This window comes from Leiobunum rupestre, chromosome 9 (genome assembly GCF_980474605.1).
Source record: "Leiobunum rupestre chromosome 9, qqLeiRupe1.1.hap1, whole genome shotgun sequence".
Taxonomy (NCBI): Eukaryota; Metazoa; Arthropoda; class Arachnida; order Opiliones; family Sclerosomatidae; genus Leiobunum; species Leiobunum rupestre.
In genome coordinates this window covers 37,248,399-37,273,754 of record NC_143392.1, presented here as the reverse complement: position 1 = coordinate 37,273,754, position 25,356 = coordinate 37,248,399, and the positions used below count along the sequence as shown (strand labels likewise).

General features: G+C 38.0%; 3 protein-coding genes across 8 annotated transcripts; 1 reads left to right on the top strand and 2 right to left on the bottom strand.

Annotated features, from left to right (window-relative positions):
- Positions 1-608: 608 nt before the first annotated feature.
- On the bottom strand, positions 609-8,341 carry LOC149927338 (phenazine biosynthesis-like domain-containing protein 1). The gene is made up of 10 exons (XM_090158459.1): positions 8,251-8,341; positions 7,883-7,985; positions 7,641-7,740; positions 5,257-5,355; positions 5,086-5,195; positions 4,677-4,709; positions 4,514-4,602; positions 2,018-2,211; positions 853-918; positions 609-782 (listed from the first exon to the last, which is right to left on the bottom strand). The coding sequence occupies exons 2-10, from the start codon at positions 7,979-7,981 to the stop codon at positions 670-672; spliced, it is 903 nt and encodes a 300-aa protein (XP_090014585.1). The 5' UTR covers positions 7,982-7,985; positions 8,251-8,341; the 3' UTR covers positions 609-669.
- Positions 8,342-8,469: 128 nt separating this feature from the next.
- On the bottom strand, positions 8,470-12,488 carry LOC149927337 (uncharacterized). Of its 5 annotated transcripts, XM_090158687.1 has the most exons (7): positions 10,435-10,453; positions 10,308-10,344; positions 9,590-9,758; positions 9,439-9,535; positions 9,267-9,368; positions 9,029-9,184; positions 8,470-8,971 (listed from the first exon to the last, which is right to left on the bottom strand). In XM_090158687.1, exons 3-7 carry the CDS (start codon positions 9,736-9,738, stop codon positions 8,750-8,752), a joined length of 726 nt encoding a protein of 241 aa, XP_090014813.1. In that variant the 5' UTR covers positions 9,739-9,758; positions 10,308-10,344; positions 10,435-10,453; the 3' UTR covers positions 8,470-8,749. The 5 variants fall into 5 exon arrangements, with proteins under 5 accessions (XP_090014813.1, XP_090014814.1, XP_090014815.1 ...); XM_090158688.1 differs by lacking the exons at positions 10,308-10,344; positions 10,435-10,453 and adding an exon at positions 12,470-12,488; XM_090158689.1 differs by lacking the exon at positions 10,308-10,344 and having other exon boundaries at positions 10,435-10,452.
- On the top strand, positions 11,073-24,365 carry LOC149927336 (venom carboxylesterase-6-like). Of its 2 annotated transcripts, XM_090158683.1 has the most exons (9): positions 11,073-11,184; positions 15,841-16,533; positions 16,589-16,729; positions 19,284-19,623; positions 19,684-19,874; positions 20,439-20,795; positions 20,860-21,016; positions 21,083-21,212; positions 23,844-24,365. In XM_090158683.1, the coding sequence occupies exons 2-9, from the start codon at positions 16,336-16,338 to the stop codon at positions 24,202-24,204; spliced, it is 1,875 nt and encodes a 624-aa protein (XP_090014809.1). In that variant the 5' UTR covers positions 11,073-11,184; positions 15,841-16,335; the 3' UTR covers positions 24,205-24,365. The 2 variants fall into 2 exon arrangements, with proteins under 2 accessions (XP_090014809.1, XP_090014810.1); XM_090158684.1 differs by lacking the exon at positions 11,073-11,184 and having other exon boundaries at positions 15,822-16,533.
- The last annotated feature ends 991 nt before the right edge of the window (positions 24,366-25,356 follow it).

Here is a 25,356-nt window from a genome sequence, read left to right as displayed (position 1 = left end):
CTTCGTTACTAGCTCTAAGTAAAATATTCCCCAATGTGAACAAATTATGGAACAATATTATAGACTTTTGATAATACTAATACTTTAGACTAACTGTACACTTCTTTAAATATTTCCCAACTTTGAATAGTTCAAAAAGTAGTTATGTAAAAATAATGATAGCGTCAAAATATGTCGAAGGACGGTATTAAATTACTTCCGTTTGCAAGTCCAAGTCAGAGTTGGGCGAGAGTGGTAGTGTCGTAAAACCGATCGGTATGCAAATTAGCATTAAAACAATTAAAAATGTCATAGTTATTTAAGGGCATATCAATACTAGAATCGAAGCAAATAGGCGATAATTTAAATTGTTTTGGTCTTAGCTAACTTTTTAAAATGTTCCCGGAAATTCGTCAAAGCACTAAATTAAGTTTAACAATTTAATCTTTTTCTATTAAAAAAGTATAAATATTTAAAAACATCACTTATCACAAAATTTAAAAGTTAAACTTTTAAAGATTTATTCAATGGTAAACTTTCAAGCAATTTTATAACCACGTGACTAATTCTAAAGATTTCTACCGTTTTGATGCAGATGAAATGTTTCCCGAAATAAATTTTACCCAGTATACCTTGCAATTTATTAATGATATGGTTATTTTATAGTTTTATTAAGAAAATACAATTTCGTTATATGTGAATGTGTCCTCTCAAAAATATTTTGCATTTTCCGGCAATTTCAACCCGATTGTCGTTCCGTACGGTCAAGAAAAGGTCACCTCCTCTTTTCGAACCTTGTCTAGCTGCGAAATAATTCGTAAGAAAAAAACCCCTATAAATGTCCGTATGTTTGAAAAATATATATTTCGTTACCTCTTAATTCTCGGCCAGTTGACAATACACGCTCCCAATAAGGTCCCAAGACAGCGTGTGCCGAGCCTTATATATATAAACTCAAGTTACAGACGAAAAATATACAAAAGTAAAACAGGATCTTTTTAAGGAGAGGTCAGCGCACGCTTGGTTTTTTCGCGCAACTATTCGTCATATTCCGGTCAGAGAAAATATAACTCTGCCATTTGGCGCCATCTATACCGGTACCTCGTACTACATTATAAAAAACATATTATTTTAGGGTACCTATATAAATATTTTGTCTTATTATTTATTAAATGTCCAAATATTTAAGCAGGTTATATAATATATTAAAATGTTGAGGTTCAAAAGATAGCGCATCGTGCTGTACGGCCTTTATTCAGCCCACAGTCCACCTCGAAAAAAAGGTGTCACAAAGGTGATGCGGGTTTTTTACAGCAAACTGAAAATAGCACGTGAAAATTCTTTATTTATTGTCGCTCCCGACCCCCCTTAAGTTTATTTTTATTGAGAGCCACTGGCCCAAGCGGGGGGGGGGGGAATTGGGGGGAAAATTTAAAATTAGTTAGGGAAAATAGGAAAATAAAAATTGGTTACTTACATAACATTTATTAACTTTAAAACAAGCAAGTATATTATAATATCACACATAATCATTTGTAACGCTAGATCCCGCTCTCGTATAGGGTAGGAAAACAGAGTTTCAAAAACGGCGTACAAATCATGTTCCAGAAATTTCCGTAAAATGTTTAATAAATATTTTTTAATTAAATTGAGAGCCCCGGTGGCCCGCAACCCCCATTCGAATGATTTATTTTAAGAGCCCACTGATTTTTATTAAGAGCCATTGGCCCCAAGACTCCCGCTAATTCCAAGTCTGCTCGAGACATAATAAAATATAAATTACTACCAGCGATACATGTCCCTCTTTGAGTATAGGTGGTCTGTGTTCAGTCTAACGTAATTTTAACGCCAAAATATTAGTTTTGTATAGTTGACGTTAGATGGCGCAACAGGACTCTGTGATATTTCCCCCTATAAGTACTCCCTTCTTCCCCACCAGGGGCCGAAGGTTTGCGACTGGTTGAAGTTTATCATACGGCGTAGATACTAGGCCAGTGCTCCTCTAACCTCTCCATAAAAAGATCCTGATAAAACTTACCACAGACGTGGTCTTCGTCGAGACCCTTCCAAGGTGTAAAGTACCTGGAGGTAAAATCGTAACCGTTGTTTTCCGCGTCTTTATAGCCGTTACGGACATTAGCCTTAAGCGTTATTATAACACCCTGGACTGACCCGTCCGGAGACACTTTGACCATTTCCGCTGCGGATGGCGACAAGGATTCAAATTCTTCCCTAGTGTAACAATTTGAACTTGTAAAAGTGTCCCATTAAAGGGAGTATCAACTAAATCTAAAAATCATCTGCTATAACGCGTTACCGCTTGTTTGTTAACTCATTGAGATATAACCCTCAGACGGAATTGTACGGCAAGCGTACAAATGTTGGCCCGTTTGTTATAAAAATGTTAGCATAGATATTTATTTATTAAAGGGGCTGGAAAATGGGGTTTTGAAATCGTCTAGTGACGTGGTATCTCCCAAAAAATCCGGACCCTGCTTTATTTACTTTTTTCCCCGCTTGAGGAATTTGGCTCTGACCGAGATGTTTTGAAAATAGTGAGGAGCGACCAGAGATAAACTAGTGACAGGTATTCATACGCGAACTAAGATATTCGGGCCTTCGTGGACGTGGTTTTGATTCTATTATTTTAATTATAATGAAGTTAATGAACGAGTTTAATTAAAAAAAAACGGAAACGTGATGATTCGAAAATATATCTTGTTGGTGAATTAGATAAGTGGGAAAAGGCAAAAGAACTGTGGTGTAGTACTAAGGTTTATCAAAATGCTCCAGTGAAACCAAGGCCCTAAGAAATTGGCATCGATTCATCTAGCGTTTTTTTACAAAATTCGATGAAACTCATAAATAATAATTTAAAAAATTACGAACACACTACTACCAAAAGACCTTATCACTCAAATGAATTTTTCGTTAAACATTTGTTGTTCACTAAACTAAATCTCAATAAAGATTAATGAAATTTGAAAACTTCCTACGAGCTCAGCTAACCACGCTGGATTTCGTCATACAAAAATCCCAACACAGCCATGGATTAAACACTAAAGGATGTTCCACGAGCTAAGATTTCAATGCCGAGTTCGCGTTTGCTTGGTCGTAACGTCTTTCCTCCCCCCGCGCTTTACTCCCCTAGGGGCACCGGATATGATTTTGTTGCGCCATCTCGTATTATTTTTAAATAATTTCGCGGGCTTTTGGAATATCGTGAGTTTCGTCTGCTCTTTTAGTTGAAGATTATAACAGCATCAAAACACGCTTCTTTAAACTAAATAAAGATCTTTGGTAGGTATATAAATTATCATTATTTCCTTAATGTCCATGGATTAAACGATCGTTCATGTTAGAAATTTAGAGGTTATTTCTTTCGTTATTGGAAAATGGTGAAAAAACATTGCATTTATAATGGATGTAGAAGCGATTCACGATATGCTCACAAGGATTATATGCAGAATGTACAGTGTCTAAATCACTACAGTTGCTTTCATCGGAATCATCTTGAAGTTTTTCTATCTCATCTTTATCTAATAAATGATTCCATTAATTTACTTATTAAGAACAAGCATACTATAAGAAAATCCAAGACCATGTTTTTAAGCCTTGGCTAAATAATAAATAATTTAATATATAATGTACTCACCAGTAGAAGGTAGCCGCGTTAAGTTTAAATTTGAAACACTTGGCTGACTTATACCCAATGTTTCATAAGTCAGATCCGAAAAAGCAGAATACATAATATTATTAAAAATAATGTAAATATTAAGATGATCAAGCATGGACAAGCCATGGAATTGCACGCCCGTTTGTTTGCCCCTGGATAGAAAACAATTTCCGGTTTGCGGGCTCGCGCCGCTAGGTGGAAAGGTTACAGAGTATTTTTGTGTTTTTTCGCTCGTGGAACATCCTTTAGTGTTTAATCCATGACACAGCGGTGCCTGTTTACGTCTTCGCGAACTTGAGAAAAAGTAGTTCTACGCGCCAAATTTCGTTAATGACGTCACGGATGACGTTTTTCAAAACCCCACTTTCCAGCCCCTTTAAGTAAGATGGTTAAAAAATAAATGTAACTTCATTGTTAAGTTTTTTTAAAGTTGAAGTTTAATAAATAGTTTTTAACTTTTAAACCTTTGCTGAAGTTATTTATAATTTGCAGATATTTTTGAAACCCAATTTCAAAGAATAATTATTGAATCTATTGAGAAGATAAATGACATTTCAAGCAGACCTTCAGATACTGAAACATACGAAGTGATAAGTTTAATAAAATCTACAGGATTTTCTGCTGAATATACAAATATCAAATTAACCCGAGGTCAGTAGGCAGCCATATTGTATTAAATTTTCGTTTCCGCTAAATGTCGGAAGGTAGCGCTACGTTAGTTGCGCGTGACAGTTCTAGGGGAAATTATCTATAGGAACTTTTGCTTGCCTTACTAGTCCTTCTGGGGGTTATTTGCCATGGTTAACGTAACTAGCGATAATCAGCTTACTCCCTTTAAGAATAAATTTGCGACTTTACCGGGTCATACTGTCGTCAAAACGAATTAATAGTTTCCTGGTAGGCGCCGAAAACATCACGTCAACGTAAGGGTGGTCTTGGGTGACAACCTTACCAGGAGAAAAACCAATGATATGTAATTACCGTCATTATTAATAGATTGCATTCGTTACGGGGTACTGACTTTTATTAAGGAATTGTAGAGTTCCTCATCAACCTAACCAAAAATTAAATTGACGAATTATCAAATGATTGCAATCATAAGTTTTATAATAAGTATGACACTTCCTATTTTCTCGACATTGATTTTTTATGATAGTCTGTTTTCCGATGACCATATAAATCATTTTGGAAGTGTCAGGTGCCCGAGAAATCACCGATAACGGCGTATTTTGAAGGTCAACCAAGGCTTAGCAAAAATTGAATTGGCAAGGCCTGTTGATCTCGAAATTTTATCAGGTGCGGTAGCCAATTACAGAGTTTTACCTTGGCTACTATAGTAAAATATTCATGGATGAAATAAATTAATGGTGTTGGCGTGTCAAACTTATGTTATTATTGTACTTATGATCGAATGTTATTTAGTAATTTACCGATTGAGGTTCGTGGTTGGGGAAATTCAAAGAATAAGTCTGATTTTCTCGTTTTCTAGCCTGGACGATGCCAAGTGGCGTTTCAAATGACAAACAACCGTTGGGGTTTTCTGAAATGATTTTGGTTGTGTTTAGATAATAATAACGCCTTCAATAAGTATCAATACAAACCGTATATTTCGAACATGACTTTGGACATTGCTATCGTAGCGTGTCCGCAGAGATCGACTTGGACTTTTGGCGTAAACCATTGCAGACCGAATCGCTCGCCTAATTTACATATTTAAGTATTAGCTCTAACGCATTTTATCAGAAGTATATAAAATATTCTTACGAGAGAAGTATCTAGTATAGCTCTTTAGGCTCTATAGGCACTTCTCGAGTAACAATTTTTCAGCGAAATCGGGAAATCGTACATCGCATCGCGGCTTAACATTTACCGATGTTATTATTCCATCCGTGAAGAAAAGGTGTTGTAAAACCACCACACCATGAAGCCAACGGGTGAATGGGGCTGACAAATGCTTTGGTCCCATTCGACCGAATGCGTTTTTTTGGTGTCCCATTCGACCGAAAGTAGAATTAATGTGCGATTTTAATTAAATATATTTTTCGTCCTATTCGAACGAAAGTAGCCTTAATGTGCGATTTTTAATTAAATATATTTTTCGTCCCATTCGACCGAAAGTAGCCTTAATGTGCGATTTTTAATTAAATATATTTTTCGTCCGATTCGACCGAAAGTAGCCTTAATGTGCGATTTTTAATTAAATATATTTTCCGTCCCATTCGACCGAAAGTAGCATTAATGTGCGATTTTTAATTAAATATATTTTTCGTCCCATTCGACCGAAAGTAGCCTTAATGTGCGATTTTTAATTAAATATATTTTTCGTCCCATTCGTCCGAAAGTAGCCTTAATGTGCGACTTTTAATTAAATATATTTTTCGTCCCATTCGACCGAAAGTAGCCTTAATGTGCGATTTTTAATTAAATATATTTTTCGTCCCATTCGACCGAAAGTAGCATTAATGTGCGATTTTTAATTAAATATATTTTTCGTCCCATTCGACCGAAATTCCATTCAATTTTACTACCGTCTACGGAGGCCTTAAACCTACCTAACCTAAATTGAATAGGACTTTTGAATTTTATAGCCCTTTGGGCTCTAAAATATTCGGTCGAATGGGAAGGATTTTTTTCGATTGAATGGGACCTTTAAATTTACCAGCAAATTGTCCATTGTGTTTAAAAAGTTAAATTATTCGGGCCCCTTACCCCCTGAACAACCCCATTCCCCCTTGTGATGCATGGGTCCCTGCTTCAATTGCTTTGCCCCTTCTCTTGGTGGCCTAGTCAGTAGTCAGTTTTATGGATTAGCATCAGTACTTTTTTTAAAACTCAAAGCCGCCCCCTCCTAGTACTTCCGATGGACACCCAGTGGCGTAGCGGAGTGGGGGGCGTCGGTTCGTCCCGGGCGGCATTTTTCATATGAGCTATCCCTGGAAATAGGTAGAGAGAGACTGAAAGCTGGTGTATATTGAAATGGACTATAAACTAGGTCATTCAGGTCCTTAATTTTCAGATATTTGAAGATAATCAGCTATTCATAACAGTTTAATCATAAGTCTATCATAAGTCCCCATAAGCAAAGGTTTAGGCCAAATTTTTGACGATCCACATACCCGTTATTAAGAGGTAGGTATTCAAAATCTGCACCTCCTAGTGGCTACGACCTCAACAATGCATTTCTGAAATAAATTTCGCGAAATGCATGATGAATGCGCGCAAGCCGTGCGCGAACGTTTTTAAACTTAGAACTACGCGGGAGAAATCTTCGCCACGAGCCCTGAGCACCGTAGCCGAGGCTTATTCGCAATTTTATCGCTTTAAAACTTAATAACACTTATCGTTGCCAAATGACTCATCGGAACATAAAACTGACTATTATAAATAAGAGTGGTGTTCCTGTAGGTATTTTTTTTCTTCTTCAAATGTGAGATTTAAACGCGTTTTGTGTGGCATTTATCAACCCGAGCATGGCTGCTCTACCGAGTAAGATAATATTTTTGATGAAGAAATTTTGAAAAATAAGATATGTCGCTACTGCTATATCGTCGTGGTCGTACGTTCATTTTCTTCCCTCCAGGACAACGCCGTTACCATGGGCCCCTATGGTAGACCTTTACTTATGGGGACCTTATGGTTTCATTTTTTATATTCACCGCCCTGGACAATCAGATCTCAAGCTATGTCGGACTCATAATCTGAACTGAAACGCTAAAACTATTCTAACCAGATTTAGTTAGTTGCAATGAAATCCGTGCCACCCGTTTGGGCGTTATTTGGGGGTGACACCCGACCGTGAAAAAATGAAAACTCACACAAACTAGAGACTAGTAAGTAGCACACCATGATATCTGCCGCGGGTGTCCCCCATGCTAACTACGCCACTGAATGAAATCAGATTAGTTTCGGCTTTAAAAAAGAAATGTTTACTTCTCGATACGAGAAATTTTATATACTTCTGGTTTTATTAATATTTGGAACGTACTTGATTCGAATTTATCCGAAGGCTGTAGTTTCCATACAAAAGCGGTAGTGGGAACAGCCAGCTCGACCGCTATTTTCTGTTTTAATTCGTCAGAAAAATTCTAAAATCGAACAGTAAATAACCTCTAATATAGCTTTGAATTTGTCGTAAAAACCAAGGTTCGATTAAATATGACTGATTACGAGTAGGAGTTACGCAAAACGACCTTTAATTACCCAAAAACCTACGAATTAATTATTTACTTCGTTGTTTTCCAAGAAGCAGACACCAGCTGGGTTTCCCGAAAACGATTTATCAGTTACGAATGCATCCACAAAGAATACTGGTATTTCTTGCGCCATTTTTCTGCAATAAACGCAATTTACGCCCAAGACATTTAAATATGGCGCGCTATTTTACCGTTATCTTAAACGGAGGTAACCTTGAAAAAAAAAATAGATCGAAATTTGATAAAGAAATTTATAGACAGCGCAACCGAAGGGAAGGTGGGGGTAAAGTATGTGGGTTAAATTCAATCTGGCTTTTTGTCAACGAATAAGAGCTACATTTAATTTCAAGGTCCAGCGCGAACGGAAATTATAAAGTTACGAAAATTAGTTAACAAACGTACCGGTTTAATTCCACGGAAGATTTTTAATTATTACAATTATTAGTTTAAGTACGCTTAAAGAACGTGTTACGCCTATCTCGAAGGGTTTTATGAAGGCTGTAGCTGTAAAACAAAAACATTTTATTACTTTCGCTTCTCTCCTCCCCTACGTTTAATTTTATAGTTTGATAATGATTTAGTGCCACCTGTACGCGGACAAATGAAATAATCTTACAATAGTTCTTTAAAAAAATCTTTATTTATATAAAAACCTATATCAAGAAACTACAATCAACAATATTAAAAAATTAATTCCGTCAAAACCGATGAAAATAACATAATATTTCATTATTAAACGGGTACAAAAAAAGGAAATATTTTTGCATAATATGGCAAGATTTTTGGAAAAGTTTCACGCTTTATTTTTAATTCGAATTGCATAATATTATTATTGCCAGAGTAAATTTTTAATATATTCGGATATTTCTTATTATTGGATGGAATGATTTAAAGTTTTAATTTAGGTGATTATTGCCACTGATGGCGGAAAAACAGTGGTGGTAGTGGACGGAGCGACGGAACTCTTAACGGAACTTCCGTGAATATTAATGACATTTGTAGAAAACAGGATTATTACGATTGTTATCACAGTTACTATAAAAGCTATAATAAGCCACATGCGAACGTTTTTACAATACATTTTCCTCTGAAGCGATCGAGATTTAGTTTTGAAACGGTTGCTCTATAACGTAAAAATATCGATTAATTTATATTATTTTTAATGTTTCATAAGTCTCACATTTGATTCTAAGTCTGAAGCTTTATCCAATAAGGCATCAATTTTATCTCCCCGTTCCAGGACTTTCTCGATGTTATCCTTCATAACTCCCTTCACTTCCTCAACTTGACGGTTTAGTTGAGTGATATTGTCTCCGTCCCCTTGACTGAAACGTTCCTACGAACATAAACAATGACATAACGTGGATTACCATATCTTCACTTTCACCCAGTTAATGATGTGTGAAAAAATAAGGTACCATCTCATCTTCTAGTACGCTACAGAAATCACGATCCAGTTCATGCTCTACCGCATTTATAGCTCTGTATGCTAAACTCCCACTTGTAAATTTTCGCCTAATCTATGAAAATATATACATTTATTAAATCAAAATAATTAAGAGTGATAAAGCCACTGTATGAAATACAAACTGATTCTAGATAGTGAAAAGCTAAACGTCTTCCAAATTCGGGTCTCATTCCACAAAGGTAAATAATACCTTCGTGTACTATGGCGATAAATTCATACCTAAATTTATTAAACTGTTAATTTATTCCAAATTAAAGCTTAGATTTAACTTACCCTTGTAAAGTATAGGCCGTTTTAGTATTGTACTTTGGTATTTGAGGTAATACTGTCCTGGAAACAGTTTCTAAATCTTCATTAGATCTGAGGCAACTGACCAATATCACATTGTCACGAGCAACCGCAGAGTATTCGATCCCTTCCATTTTTACTTCAATTTTGGGCTCTGTAAAGATACAAAATCCACAATATTGATTGTAAAAGCGTTTAAACCACAGTTTGAATATCACAGCCATCTATCGCGACCTTTTTTAAACCATTTTATTCCTTTGAAAGGCCCTTTCATTATAACTTAATCTCTAATTTGACCAAAACTTAGCTAAACAATTATTTTGAAACAATCTAACAACTTGTAAACTAAGTGTATACCGCAGTATCTTTTTACAGAATGGTGAAACTTTCTAAAGTGCGGAAGAACAATTTATGGCAGCCTTAACCCCATTAAATAAAGGTAAGCCGTGTAAAACCTTGAAAAAAGGACTTAAAAGACAGCAAACTTTATTAACGGAAGCGAGTAACAGATAAAGCCTTGTTAACTGGTTTCTTGTGAACCAAATAAAGATACTTGACATAAAATAGGTCTCCCATACAGAGATAATTTGCATGTGACAACACAAATTGATAATCATCAGACACGGAACTGAATATAGGTGAAATCTTCTCTAGGCTTAATCTAAAACGGTGCTAAACAGAAAAATTTAGATATAAAACTTACGATCAGGGAAACTTCGACACTAACGTATTTATTTGTACTTGAAGGTCGCAATGCAGTATTTCAATAATTAATAAATTCAAGTTAATTAAAGGACCATGTTGCATAAACCCGCCCACCGCGCATTTACAGCTGATAAAAATGTCGCTCTAGTTCATCCTGTCAAATTGAGATGGCGACAGTGCATCGGCGACAAAAATAGATTTTTCCTTCAAGGATATAAAAAAGAAATAAAGGGGGGTTTAGAAAAGAGGCAAAAAAAATGTCATTTTGTATGGCGCAAGATTTAAAATTGCTTTCAAGGTTAGCTCAAGAAAATAAATGATTCTTAGAAAATGAAACTCATGTAGACGGTAACGCAATATTGGTAGTTAATAACCCCGGTCCGTGACGCGTTAAAAATTGGCTTATTGATGGCTAATAAAGGGAAAAAAATAAATCTAAACAATGGTACTTGAAATACGCATAATATCATAGCACGTATAACCTGTCTAAAATAGTGAAATGTACAATTATTTCCTGTTTATGCAATCCAAAATACCAGGGTCTCGATAAAAATTTGCGAAACGTTTTGTACGGGACAAAAACTAATCTGTTTTAAGGTTTTTTCCCATTATCCACCGTGATCTCTTTTGATGGGAGCCCCCGCATCATATGGGCTTCCATGGGTGGGACTCTAAACAATGGTCCATCTTTTTGACCTCTTTTTTCATAAACCCTCCCTTATTATAATATAGGTAGAGTAAAAACAGTTTAGTCGCGAGGGTGACACACTGTAGTAGCATCAAATATTTTTCCTCCTGAAATATCAGTTTTTTAATATCAGTTTAAATTTTTTAAACAGATTTTCACGTGGAGATATTACTCTAGTTATTAGACAGTGAGTATAATTATTATTATATAGGCGACTTAAATAAGGAAATTAGTACTATCAGAACTATTTGATGAATATCTTACGAGAGAAGTAATTCATCTACCGATCTTGATAATATTATTCACTTGAAAAATTCTTCAAAATACGTTTTACATGGCTAGACAAAGTAATTTTAGACCAATTAGAATCTGCGCCGAGCTTGTGAAAGTACATGTTACTTCTCTTGTAAGAGCTATATTATAAACTTACGTTATCATTAATTGTTTTCGTGTTTAAAACTTAAAGCAACTGTCGGCTCTATCATTGCCACCTGTATTATGATAACGACCTCGTTATTAGAGATGGCAATGAATCTATCCGATTCTTCGAAAAAACGACTTTACTGGAGAGCGTGGTGCCATCTATTAATGGCACAGGAAGCTTAAATTCGAAATAACTAAACGATAATGTCGTCAGAGAACCATTATTTTATAATAGGTGTTTCCATAAAATAAAACAATAAAAAATTGAATATTAAAATGTTTTTCTCCGCGTCACGAGAATGAGCATTTTAGTACTTTATTAACACGCGCCTTTCGCACGTGAGCTTCGGATTCCAAAATATTTATCGACTCGAGCGCGCGCTCTCTATCTTCAATAACTATAGCTATAGTGACGTAGAAAAAAACATATACACGTGACCTCCCGTATTTTATAGAAACACCTATTATTAGCTGAAAACTATTCGTGAGTTCTGAACCGTTCAACCAGTCCCCATGCGCACTATTCGGCAAAAAAAATTCTAGAACTACCCAAATGCAAACTATTCGCAGACAAGAACCTCTTGTTGAACCGTTCGGAACCGTTCTAAATGGTACCTGCTCAAGAGCAAGTACTGGCCGTAACTCACGGTTGAAATCTCTAAAATTCGTCTGCACATCGGGCTGCGTACGTCAAATCGTACGAATCACAACTATTCGTCCAAAAGTTCTGAACTATCCAGAACCTTTGCGTGACGTCACAGCTTAGTCCTAAGCCGTTCTCTTAACGGTTCAGAACTCACGAATAGTTTTCAGCTAGTATAATTAGACAACTTATACTCTACTTAGTGGACTTTAACCTAAATTATACATCCCATATAAAATTACTATAATTTAAGTTATAGTTAAATTTAAAAACGAACCAATCAACGCGAGGAGTACTTTTATGTCCCGCCTTTTGGGTCAAAATGTAGCTTAAGTATCTTGTTTTGATATCGACGCTAGCGACATCTGTTGAAAAAAGAGCTAGTACACGTCGAGCCGACACTTACTCTAACCTCCTCTGCCGGGGCTATAGTCCCTTTAATAGTCCTGGAAATTTACCATAAGTAACATAATATAAGTATGCACTTTTTTAATGCTATATTAAATTTACTTTTTGAACTTTTTCGACAACGACACTCACGTCCAGTCGATTTGAACTTGCAACCGAACTGAGAAATATATTATCGTCCTTGGTAGCGGCAAGGAGCAACAAACACAGCACCCCACACAAGGAGAACGTAACCCGTCATAATTAAAGCAAGTGGCGGTTCTATCAAAACCAGATAAAAGGATTCTAAAAGCGCTTCTAGGTGGCAGCACCTTCCGGGGACTTAAACGAAAGGCGAGTTGTCTGCCATTTATTGGCTTCCCGAAAGCACGTGTTTAATAAGTTAATAAATCACGTGATTCCGAAAAGCCAATCAACGCGAGAAGCTCCCAATTAGCCACACCTTTTAGGCTAGATTTTGATGCTTACTCAACTTTTTTTGATAAATACGCTAACGACATCTGGTGCGAGCGAATGCAACTAGATAGGAGCCACCACTTGCTTTAAGTCGTGCACAGTTTTCATTGGTTAGACACTTTAGCGCCTGCTGCCGTCGGAAGGGGAAATTTGGAAATTGTCTTATCCCTTTCCGTAAAACGTAAAGGCTCGTTCAATGAAATTTGTACACATCACGGCATTGGCGTGTTCGACGGGCGTGTTTAAAGACTAGCTACTTTCTCCTTGTGTGGGGCTGTTGTGTTTGTTGCTCCTAGGTAGCAGTTTATCTCGCCTTCGGCATATTTAGACACTAGGGCCCTTTGTGTTGAACTAAACCTTGATCGCGCCGTTACACTGTAATTCAGATCGCTGATAATTTTTTATTAATTGACAGGTTGAGCCACACTCTTGAAAAAGTGTAGAAGTAACTTGTAGTAGATTAGATTTTACACAACGGAGCTACACGACTACGTACCCTTTCATAAAGTTGAGTCATTAGGCTATACCAAGAATGTATTTATTTATACTCAGGGAGAATGAATATGTCGAGATTATTTTTAGCGTTTCTCCAATTCCAGCCGTTGGGGTCCCCGGTATGCTCCTCCGCTTTAATGAAATCAAATTATACTGCAATCTCATTGGTTCTTAAAAATTACGTTTTTCGACGCGATTAACGCTGCTGCGAGGTTCTATAAGCTTTATATGCTTTTAAAATGATAATTTGAGCCTTGCGAATATTTCAAGTTGGAGGGGGCAATAACATTAGTTGCCCCTCCCAGTAAAATTCTAGGGAGGGGCATTGCCCCCCTTGCCCCCCCTGGTTCCTACGCCCCTGGTACCACGTGATCTTAAAATTTCAAAATGGCAATCAAACAGTATTAACAAGAATGTATTTATTTATACTCAGGGAGAATTAATATGTCGAGATTATTTTTAGCGTTTCTCCAATTCCAGCCGTTGGGGCCCCCGGTATGCTCCTCCGCTTTAATAAAATCAAATAATACTGCAATCTCATTGGTTCTTAAAAATTAAGTTTTTCGACGCGATTAACGCTGCTGCGAGGACGCAAAAAATAAGACCGCCTCCTTTTTCCCTCCCCCCCCCCCTTAGCGTGACGGGGTTAGGGCCTCAACGTGTCCGTCGATAGTCTCGACATTCATTCTCCCTGAGTATAAATAAATACATTCTTGGCTATAGCCTATACTATAAAAAATATTGGCGACCGAAAGTCCGAAACGAGTCTAGGTCTAAAATCATTTTTCTCTAGAGTGTACTAATCGCGTGGTTGGTCAATTCCATTTCTGTTTTCAGGGGGCATCCGACTTCTGTACAAATCCCGTACACTCTAAAAAAAAGTTTAAAAAAATCTCCCCTCGATTGAAAAGCGTAATTTGTTAAACAGGGTTGGCCGTTGAAAGTTACTTAAGGAGCATTATACGGCCAATTGTGAGCGACACTTTTGCTTAATCTGAATGTAATAAGTTGGTTCACTTGGTTGCGGTGTAACTCTTGATAGCTTACGGCAGGTGAATAGTTGTTTCTATTCGCGACCGAAAGGAGTCTAGGTGGCGTAACGGCGCTATCCTCTCCGAGGTTGCGCTTATGATCTAGCGTCTGCTACAGACTAATTAAAAAAGTCTTAAGAATGTTTTTTCTTAAATAAACTTATCAAAATATAAGCCAACGATGCACAAATTATATTAAAATGCAAGTATTTATAAAGTCAAATAGACGAATAACGATGAGGAAAAACTAATTGCGTCTGCGTCTGCTTTAGCCGCTACCTATCTAGGTTTTAAAGGCGAACCAAAGGGGGCGTAGCGATAGTTTTCGGTCGCGAATTGGACCAGTAAAAAGTATTTTGAATCGAAGTTTGTGATTTATCACAATCGAAAATAGAATGCACGCACACAGTCCCGTATCTGATTCACACTTGTGGTCTTGGGCGTAGCACCAATCCCAAAATTTCCATTATGGGAATGTTTGGGGTCACATCATTTGCACCTCCGAAGCAAATTAGGAGGCGCTGAATACGGGCCTGTATACAAACATTTCGCCCGAAATAATGTTCTGTAAAATGTATTTATCCTTAAACTACTTTCTCTTCGTTTTTGAGCCTCTGAAGTAACATTAGTCAGGAATCCATGTCTCTACTTTGAATACTTATCCTGGCGTATCGCGTATGATAAGATCACTCTGACGGCTTTGGCCCCGCCTACGAGAGAAAAAATTCCCCTTTGAGCGCGCTCCACTCTCACGTTGTTGTTTGTTAATTTAACATAGCGATGTCAAAAAAAACCGTCAGCCACATCAATTAAAAATCTGATGCGGTAAGCATTCCAAGTAGAAGTATGAATTCCTGCGTTTCACTATCGACGGTTAAAGGGAGAATGATTTACCATATTTATGGTGGAGCAACGAATTTAACATTTATTATATCATATTTAATAGAAACAAGGTGCCTTTTTTAGATTTAGTTCATACTCCCTTTAAATCTAGCCAATTTCTCCAAGCGCATTCGCTACACGATTGCAATGGAGTCTTAGAAATTCTAAAATATATAGCTTCCCTGTAAAATATTTACAAAAGAAGCATACTTACGGAATAATATAATCCACTTATGATGGTGGTGATGTGACGTTAATATTCTCCATTTTCAATCATTTAACTATAGTCTTTTTATTACAAATTGAAATCAAAACGCTTTTCCTCTGGCGCAACTGGTACTAATTGAACCTTTCAAAATTTTCGATCTCATTTTGGATGATAACTTATTCAAACCACGATTTGATTATTTCCTTTTAGAATCTTATTACCGGCTACAACGTTGACGCGAAATACAAAACAAAACTACCTTTTTATATCATTTTTGGTCATCCGGTGTATTTCCAGCGCAACAGTGGCAGGCCAAAGGGGAACTCGTCCTTGTGAAGTGAAATCCTGGACACAGGAGTGCCATTAAAAATTAAATGAGCGACCGGATAAAGTCAGAGCCATTTCGTCATTCATACAGTCGCATTTCGCTGTCGTGAAAAGTCAAATATTTACGGGCGGGTGACGACGCCGGTAAAAACTAAACCAAGCGAAGAAAAAAGGTTTTCACGAGAAAGTGCTAAGCTAATTTTTACCCGGAAAAAGGTGTTGTACGTCGTAAGAAAACACGCGTGTTTAGATTTTCTAAAGAGAACAAATCGGATATCCGAAGGTGTACGAATCCACCTATTGTTTGAATATCACTTCACGAAGAAACAACAAAAATTAGCTTATTCACAGGAAACAAGTGTTTTAGCCCCGACAAAACTTCATTGTCGTTTCCAAGTGACGCTATTTTAGGGAGTGCTTGTCGTGGATTATGGTTATCCCGTTATTTCGAAGGTGAAATCGAAGATGTTCGGAGGTTTGTGGGCGATTTTCGCCGTGATAGTTACATTCTGGTCCGTCCGTGGTCAAGATGTTAGACCAGAAGTGACGCTATCCCAAGGAACTCTTCGTGGAAGGATTATGAGGACTCGCAGTGGAAGGGAGTTCTTTGGGTTCTTGGGGATTCCTTACGCCTCTCCTCCCATTGGGACGTTAAGGTTCATGGTACGTTACTGTCTCAGCGACCTTTTTGGGACGTTATAAATATCATTTCTTTTAGCCACCTGTGCGTCATCCTGGTTGGGGTGGCATCCTTGACGTGACCAATTTCCGGTCCCCTTGTCCCCAGTACGACAATAAAAATTTATTAGTCGGCGAAGAAAATTGCCTGTTTCTGAATGTCTTCACTCCTAATTTACCAGTAAGCTTTTCATTTCGATATTTCATTTCAAGTGCCAATCTAGACTTTTAAAATGAAACATGGTAAAATATTTCTCAATCACGGCTCAAAAATTTTGCATTTTAAATTGGTCCAATGTAAAAGGCAAAATTTTATCTATCAGTCATATTTTTCCGATAGAATAGTCTTTGAAAGGCTCTATATATAATCATAAGTAACATAATAACAATAAGTATGACACTATTGCTTTAATGCTAATTTTCTAACCGAACCTTTTATCGGCACTGATACTTTCTTCAAGCTGTGACTTGGACTCGCGACTTACCGTTTTGGAAGACTACGTTTTGATAAATATTTAAGCCTAATATCGGAGAGCACGTTCTGGAGTCGCGAGGGGATTTGGCTTGGTTTCGAAGCCCGCGTGCGAATCACGCGTGATAAAAAACATGAGCTCGTGACTCCGAGAAAATCTTTTTTTAATTTTTATCATTTTAGCCTAATATTCCGCCTATCTATCGGAAACAAGAAATTTCGGCTTAGCGGAAGTCTCGCATATTTTAGAGAGAAAAATCTTATTTACGCAATAACTATTAAAATCAGTTTGGTTGTAAATCTCGTTAATTGTCATACTTATTGTAATTATGTTACTTATCAATTTATCAGATCAGTTTAATCTTTTATAATCCCCTCATTCGACAATCTGATATCAAACTGTACCTCATTCATTACCTCGAGTAACCCAACTAAACTGAAATGGATCTGCCATAATTATACTAACCAGATTCAGTTACTTTTACGTTTAGTATGAAATCTGTGTAAAGCGAATAAAATTAAACAGTAATTATAATTAAAAAAGGAATTTAATTAAGGAAACTTGTGAAATCGATAACACATTCTGTCTATTACAATGAATTCAGTTAAGTTTCGGGTTTTAATTAAAATACCTGGTTTGGCGTTTTGACCAGATGATCTGATAATATCAGAAGTAAATGAACCGCAGTTATCGAAATAGCGCTCAGAATCGGAGGGCGTTTTCCTTAAGAAAATGATGAGAAAATTGAATCAAATAAAAGCTAATTTCCATCCCCGTCTTTTGACGCGATAAATTGCACTTGTAGGTATAGCTATTTCTATGTAAAAAAAAAATGGTTTCATAAAAACAAAAACATTTTTTTTTTCGGCCTAGGAGCGCGTAAAATTTAAAATTCGAGGTCAAAATGTATAACTTCATAAGGGAAACGCCTCCAACATGGGGAGTATAGTAGTCTGATATCTTCGCTTCATTTACTTTTGACATAAGTCTATAATATTGTTCGATAAGTTTGTCACTTTGGGGAATATTTTACTGAGAGTTAGTAACGGAGTGACGTCATCCCAACAAGAAAATCTCCCCCTAGCTAGGCGCAGGCAAAGACTACGTGTGGCGCGGGAGCGAGCGGACGCAAAACGGCGACGAAGCCCGTAAAGCAGTCTGTCTTGTGAATAACTTTCTGTAAAACTTTTGCATGTGAAGAATAGGAAGTGTTCACACTTATGTAACAATATTATACACTTATGCTTTTGATAATATCTAAAAGAAAATGCGGAAAATCTGATATCTGACTCGGGGTCAGAAAACTTAATGGTTATGATGTTAATATGATCAAGAATGTATTTATTTATACTCAGGGAGAATGAATATGTCGAGATTATTTTGAGCGTTTCTCCAATTCCACCCGTTGGGCCCCCCGGTATGCTCCTCCGCTTTAATAAAATCAAATAATACCGCAATCTCATTGGTTCTTAAAAATTACGTTTTTCGACGCGATTAACGCTGCTGCGAGGACGCAAAAAATAAGACCGCCTCCTTTTTCCTCCCCCCCTCCTTAGCGTGACGGGATTAGGGCCTCAACGTGTCCGTCGATAGTCTCGACATATTCATTCTCCCTGAGTATAAATAAATACATTCTTGGTACATGGACAGTAAATTCAGAGGACAGGTTTTCGTTAGCCTTCCACAGTGCATTTTATTTCTCCCCGCGTATCAATCAGCTCGAGAGTTTCCGAGGGAGTCTTGCAAGGTCGTTTGTACCACGTGATCTTAAAATTTCAAAATGGCAATCAAACAGTATTAACAAGAATGTATTTATTTATACTCAGGGAGAATGAATATGTCGAGATTATTTTTAGCGTTTCTCCAATTCCACCCGTTGGGCCCCCCGGTATGCTCCTTCGCTTTAATAAAATCAAATAATACCGCAATCTCATTGGTTCTTAAAAATTACGTTTTTCGACGCGATTAACGCTGCTGCGAGGACGCAAAAAATAAGACCGCCTCCTTTTTCCTCCCCCCCCCCTCCTTAGCGTGACGGGATTAGGGCCTCAACGTGTCCGTCGATAGTCTCGACATATTCATTCTCCCTGAGTATAAATAAATACATTCTTGATATGATGTTATTTTGAAATATTAGCATGAGCATGAGAAGATACATGTATCAAGAGAATAACATTAGTAGCATGGATACTTATCTCTAAGCATATTAATTTACGTTTGGTAATAACGAGTAATAAATACGTAGATTCTAATAATTTTCAGAGGATTCGTAATGGGAACGATCTCAGTTTTCCAGTAATGGTTTTCTTCCACGGTGGATTTTTCGAAAGTGGTTCATCGAATATCTACGGCCCTGAACGCTTTCTGGACAAGGGCGTCATCTTGGTGACCCTCAATTATCGACTCGGGGTACTTGGGTTTCTGAGTACGGGCGACGAGTCTATTTCTGGCAACTACGGCTTGTTGGACCAGAATCTGGCCCTTCAATGGGTGCGTGACAACGTAGCCGCTTTCGGGGGTAACCCTAATTTGGTCACTATCTTTGGTCAAGGCGCCGGAGGAGCCAGCGTGACCATACATATGGTCGCTCCTCAGAGTCAAGGTATAAGTGAAACGCCGTATTGTGGAATTATAGGTCTTAAAACCGCTCCTAATATCGCAGGTCTGTTCAGTCGAGCCATATCCCAAAGTGGATCCGCCCTTTGCCAATGGGCTCTCGAAAGGAATCCTCTGGAATACGCCTTAGAGATTAGTGCTAAGACGAGATGTCCTACCGATAACATAAACGCCATGGTTCAGTGTTTGAGAAAAGCGGATGTTAACGATATACTGAGGTCGCAAAAGGAATTGAAGGTTAGTATCAGAGATCTTGCGCTTATAGAGATATGAAACTCCCAATAGTCCCAGCTATCCTCTATTTTTCCCGATGGTGGCGCCCCTCGACGTCTGGGAGAAAGCTATTGCGATGCCATAAGCGAAAAATTAATTTTCTCCCAGCCGAGTGGCGGCGCTGATGCTTTAATTTTTCTTGACGCGTTTTCGTGAAAGTTTCATATCTCTATAAGCGCAGCGACTAGCAGGATCTCTGGTTAGTATCTCTTTCCTACAACCATAAGTCTATAATATTATTCCATAAGTTTGTCACTTTGGGGAATATTTTACTGAGAGCTAGACTACGGAGTGACGTCAACACAAGAATAAAATCTCCCCCTAGCGAGGCGTAATCAAAGGCTACGTGTGACGTGGGAGCAAGCGGACCCAAAACGGTGACGAAGCCCGTCATGCAGTTGGTCTTGTGAATAGTTCCCAGTAAAACTTTTGCGTGTGAAGAATAGGAAGTGTCACACTTATGCAATAATATTATACACTTATGCTACAACCAATATTTTGAATCGAAATTAACGCTTGTGATTTTAGGTTTTCGGTTCTTTCCCAATTCGTACGGCACCGGTTATAGAGCGATTCGGTTCCAACCGCTTCTTACCGGAAGAGCCGTTGTACTTGATGGAGAAAGAAAGTATAAGAAGGGTTCCTTATATCGCCGGCATCAACAAGGACGAAGGCGCGTTCTTATACCCGGAAGTGGCAAGTTTGTACCGAGAAACTATAAGGAACACGCCGAATTTCCTGAAGGATGTCCTCTTACCTCGATACTTGCAAACTACCTCTGAAATCAAAGGAAATACCGACGCGGTAGTAAGGACATTGATGTTCGAGTACTTTTCGACCGTGGACCCGTCTAATTTGACCTCTATCATTTCACCGTTCGTAAATGTACGATGACGCAAAAACATCGTTCAATGAAACCATCCTTGACAACCCCATTTGATTGTTTTAGATGTCCAGTGATAACCTATATTTCGTATGCACCGATAGAACCTTGAAAGCCTATTCCAAATTCAACGTTCCAACTTTCATGTACTTGTTCTCGTACCGAGGCTCAAATACACTCGTGGACTACGACATATCCGTACCCAGGCCACCCTCTGACTTAGGTAATTGTATAAATATAAGTATATTCCAATTAAGATTTAACTCCAATTAATTGTAATTTTGTACAGGAGTGTCGCACGGAGATGAATTGAGTTACATGTTCCAGTTGAATGTGCAAGGGTTAAGGCCACCTTCATTGTTCGACAATTTCGTCAGCTCACGAATTCTGACTTTGTGGACGGATTTCGCCCGATTCGGGTAAATAATATGACGAACATCCTTTTCGGATTGTTTTCTGTCGTCATATCTTTTTGATACCGATACCCGTTTCCCCCCAACACGTATCTCGAGCCTTCGTTACGCTCGAAAACCATTAATAGAATCGTTCATTATTCTCTGGTCCTTTTGTATGGGATTATTTGCTCGCCCTACTGCATCCCAGGCAATAATACTGCCGGGAACAGAGAATGAGCAGATTGTGAGGACGAAACCATTAGCGTAAAGCGCGTTATTATAGCGTGACTTCACCACGATTTTTCACTGTACCTTGACACTAATCCGAGGGCTGGCGTGTGAAAGGACTTTTTATTAGGAGTATTGTCATCCGTGATTTCACGCGATGGTTTCACTTTCGTTTTGGGTTCATTGGGATTTATACATGTGTTAGAATTATCTTACGAGAGAGAAGCAGTGGTGTAATCCTAAAAAAAAAAAAAAAAAAAACGGAGCGCTACCTGGGTACGGCCAACTTCGACTTCGCGCGTAATCGAAGTTGGCTGTACCAGCCGCTATAAAGGTGCGTCCAACTTCGATTTTTAGCGTGATCGAAGCTGGCCGTACCTAGACGCTTCAATAAAAGATACTCGGTTTCTACTCCCCTCTCCAAATTTTTCTGGGAAGGAGCTATTTCCGGTCGGTCGGTTAAACGGTTAGAATGACTAGCCACAAAGTCATATTTAAGCCAATTGGAGACGCGTTTTTGCCCTCATGAGAATTTTGCGTCAGGTAAAAAACGCGTCGGCTCACGTGTATAAGGAACATACTAATGTTAATTTTCGATAATATATTTTAAGGTAACATATATAATGTTTTTAAAACTAAGTATAAGAAGATAATATTATTATTATTATCATCCTCTTATGGTATAAATAATTAAAATTATATGTAATATTTTTATAATACCAGGCAATTTTAAAGATTCTCATGGAGGCAGAGTTAATTCATTTCGTATAAAATTATCTTTTGGAAAAAGATGAAAACTCATTCCTTTAGAACTAAACATATTTCGTTTGCAGTACGGTATGCAACAAGTGTTTCCTTTTAACCAGGTAACTTTTTTGGCATGTTAAGGCTTAGCAAAAAACTGATGTTACGTTCGAGAAAGTTTCCAGCTTTCTAATATTTCACCAAGCACTATATAAATAATAACTTATGAGTCCTGGCTGTCGGAAATATTACTTCTTGGCAATTTCTGGGAAGATGTTTTATTTAAGCGCCTATTGTTATGGTATTTTCCTGCGGGCAAAATTTATAATAAATTCACACACCCTTTATTCGAGAAAAATGTTTTACGAAATAGAAGCAAGGCGCGCCCTGGAAAGTTGAAAAAAAAGAGGCAGGGCGCGCCCTGGAAAAATGGAAAAAACCAAGGCGGGGCGGCGCTCTGCCTTTGAAAAAGCACCGGGGCGACGCCCTGGCCCGACTACACCACTGGAGAGAAGTATGTACCTTTGCACGGTTCTCAGGCTCGATGAAGTTTTCAAACATTGGGCGACAATTTCCCGCGGATTGTGTTACTCCGCCTAACATAGTTAAATGTATCAGCATAAGTAACATAATAACAATAAGTATATGTCAATAAGGAAAATTTATTACCGAACTGATTTTCAGAGCTATTGCGCAATCTAGGTTTAGTTATCAGCACAGAGCCCCCTAGTGTCTAAATATGTCCAAGGCGACATATAATATTACCAAGGACGATAACACGCTACTCAGTTCAAGTGCAAGTTCAGGTCGGAGCTTGGCGATATTGTTATGTTACTTATGGTATCAGACATTTCCCCGATGAATCGGATTCTAAAAGTTAACAGTGTGATATTGAATTTCAAGCGAATAACAACTAAAGATCGTAGTTTTTAATACTAGCAAAAAAGGCAAAATTGTGGTGGATAAATATAGCTTTATAGTCTAAGTATTGAGCTAATTCTCGAGCGAATTTCGAGCTGCTGCCTGCTGGGGTTCCACTTAAGGTGATTCAACAATGAGTTTCAGGCCACTGGTCCAGGGCCCTTTTTTAGTTGGCAGTTTTGCCGTATTTGGGTAGTTCTAAAACTGACTATTACGCAAAACCTTTCAGTCTTTAAATTATTTTGGGAAATGGAAAATTGGTTTCGACAACTAATAGCGTTTTCCATTTGACTGCTCTCGAGCGCTCTAGATCGCTCTGATCAACATTTTATGTTAAGTTTCGTGTGTTCCATTTCCCGCTCTCGCGGGGGCTCCGAGATCACCCAAAACCGATCTACCGATTTCGACAGATCAACGGATCGAGATCGAGATCGGAGCAAATTTTTGCGTGTTCCTTTTAGATTTTTGGGCCAAATGGCAGACCAAGACGCGAAAATTCAAATTACTAGCGGACGAAAAACAACAAAGCGCGGGAATATGTTAATGGGATGTTCCATTTGCGGTTTTACTCTAGTCGATTGGGGCGAGATCTATGACATCAGAGACAGATTCGGAGCGAATCTCGAGCAATCAAATGGAAAACGCTATAAGTTTTTGAAAAAGTGTCGAATCTTATCCTAATTTCGGTGAATTTTCGTTTATTTTGTGTAGCCACAACATTTCTTTGCATAGTCATTTTAATACAAATAACAATTTTTTTAGGGAATCTCCACAGTTCATCAACGCCGAATATCCTCGATGGGTCCCCTTCAACCAGGACACATTGTCCTACTACCAAATCGACATGTCCCTGCACAACGAGCGCGGCTACCGCCAGCGTTTCGTCGATCTGTGGCAAAGACACATTCCATCTTTGATAGACCCTAACCCATCTCCTTCGCCACTTATCGATTCCAGAACAGTACCCATTGTTTACAGGACTGTCTCTTGGGCCCTGGTGGCTGTTTGTCTGGGACTGGTCATCCTGATCATCGTCCTCTTAGCTATTCTTTACAATCAAAAGAAAAGTCAAAGTTTTCGCGCGCAAGACGAATCGGGAATGTCCACGTCCACCCTGTACTGACAGTCAAAGTTATAGGTCAATTTTTGGCCTACTGTAAAATATCTCTTTAATTACCGCGATACGTACTTATTTTTGTTTTAAATGGCACTTTATATTTTTATGTTCAAATACATGGATTTTATCAAAACTTATAATTGTGTTAAAATTCGTGTTTATTTTTGTAAAATAAACTAGAACCCTTTTATTGTCATTGTGATTTGTTCTATGTGGTGGGGTCAAGAATATACCCTTAAAATTTCAATAAAACATCTTCAAGGAAATCGCCAAGAAGTAAGTACGTATATATCGCGTGGCTAGAAGGGCTTACCACCACCCTCCTTTGCAATTTAACCCGGCCACCTGAATTAAAGTCAGTAAAAGTCGCTAGATGACTAGGGTATCCGAGAGCCAGGACTTACAAGTTACTGTTTATATAGTGCTTAGTTGTTGAAATAATGGAAACGTTTCACCTCTACGGTATGCAACAAGTGTTTCCTTTTAACTAGCTAGGAGCTGGGGTGCTGTGTTTGTTGCTTCTAGTTAACGGGGTAGCTTTTTTTTAATATTAAGGCTTAGCAAAAACCCGACGTTCTGTTTTAATGTGAAAAGTTTCGATTATTTCAATAAACACCAAATAAACAATAACTTTCAGGTCCTGGCTCTCGGATATATTAGTTCTTGGTGATTTCCTTGAAGAGGTTTTATTGAAGTGCCTATTTCGAAGAAGTAAGCTCCTCCTCCAATAAAAATTAAATCAATCTGGTATCTCATTGGTTCCTTAAAAATGACGCGATTGAACCACACACAGATATTTTCTCTTTAGAATTCGTTCGATTAAAGCCCCGTTTTCAATTACGATAAATTTTAGACTTTTCGCTTTTGCTTTTATTTCAAAATAAGCATATATCAAATCCATTTAGATATCTGCTTCTCGTGACAAAAAAGCCGATAGCGAAGCTTCTCGCGGTGGGTTTTGATGCGAAAGCGTAATTTTTTAAAGAAAAATTCGTGATTGAAAACGGGGCTTAAAGCCCATCACGTCGAGACGAGGAGGAGCGCTAATCGTACAGGTCCAAGCTTGGAGTAGAGCAAGGACAGTAGATACTGTATCTACTGTCCTTGAGTAGAGGTCCAAGTACGTAGCAAGGGCCTTCCGGAACGGAGCACGGCCGC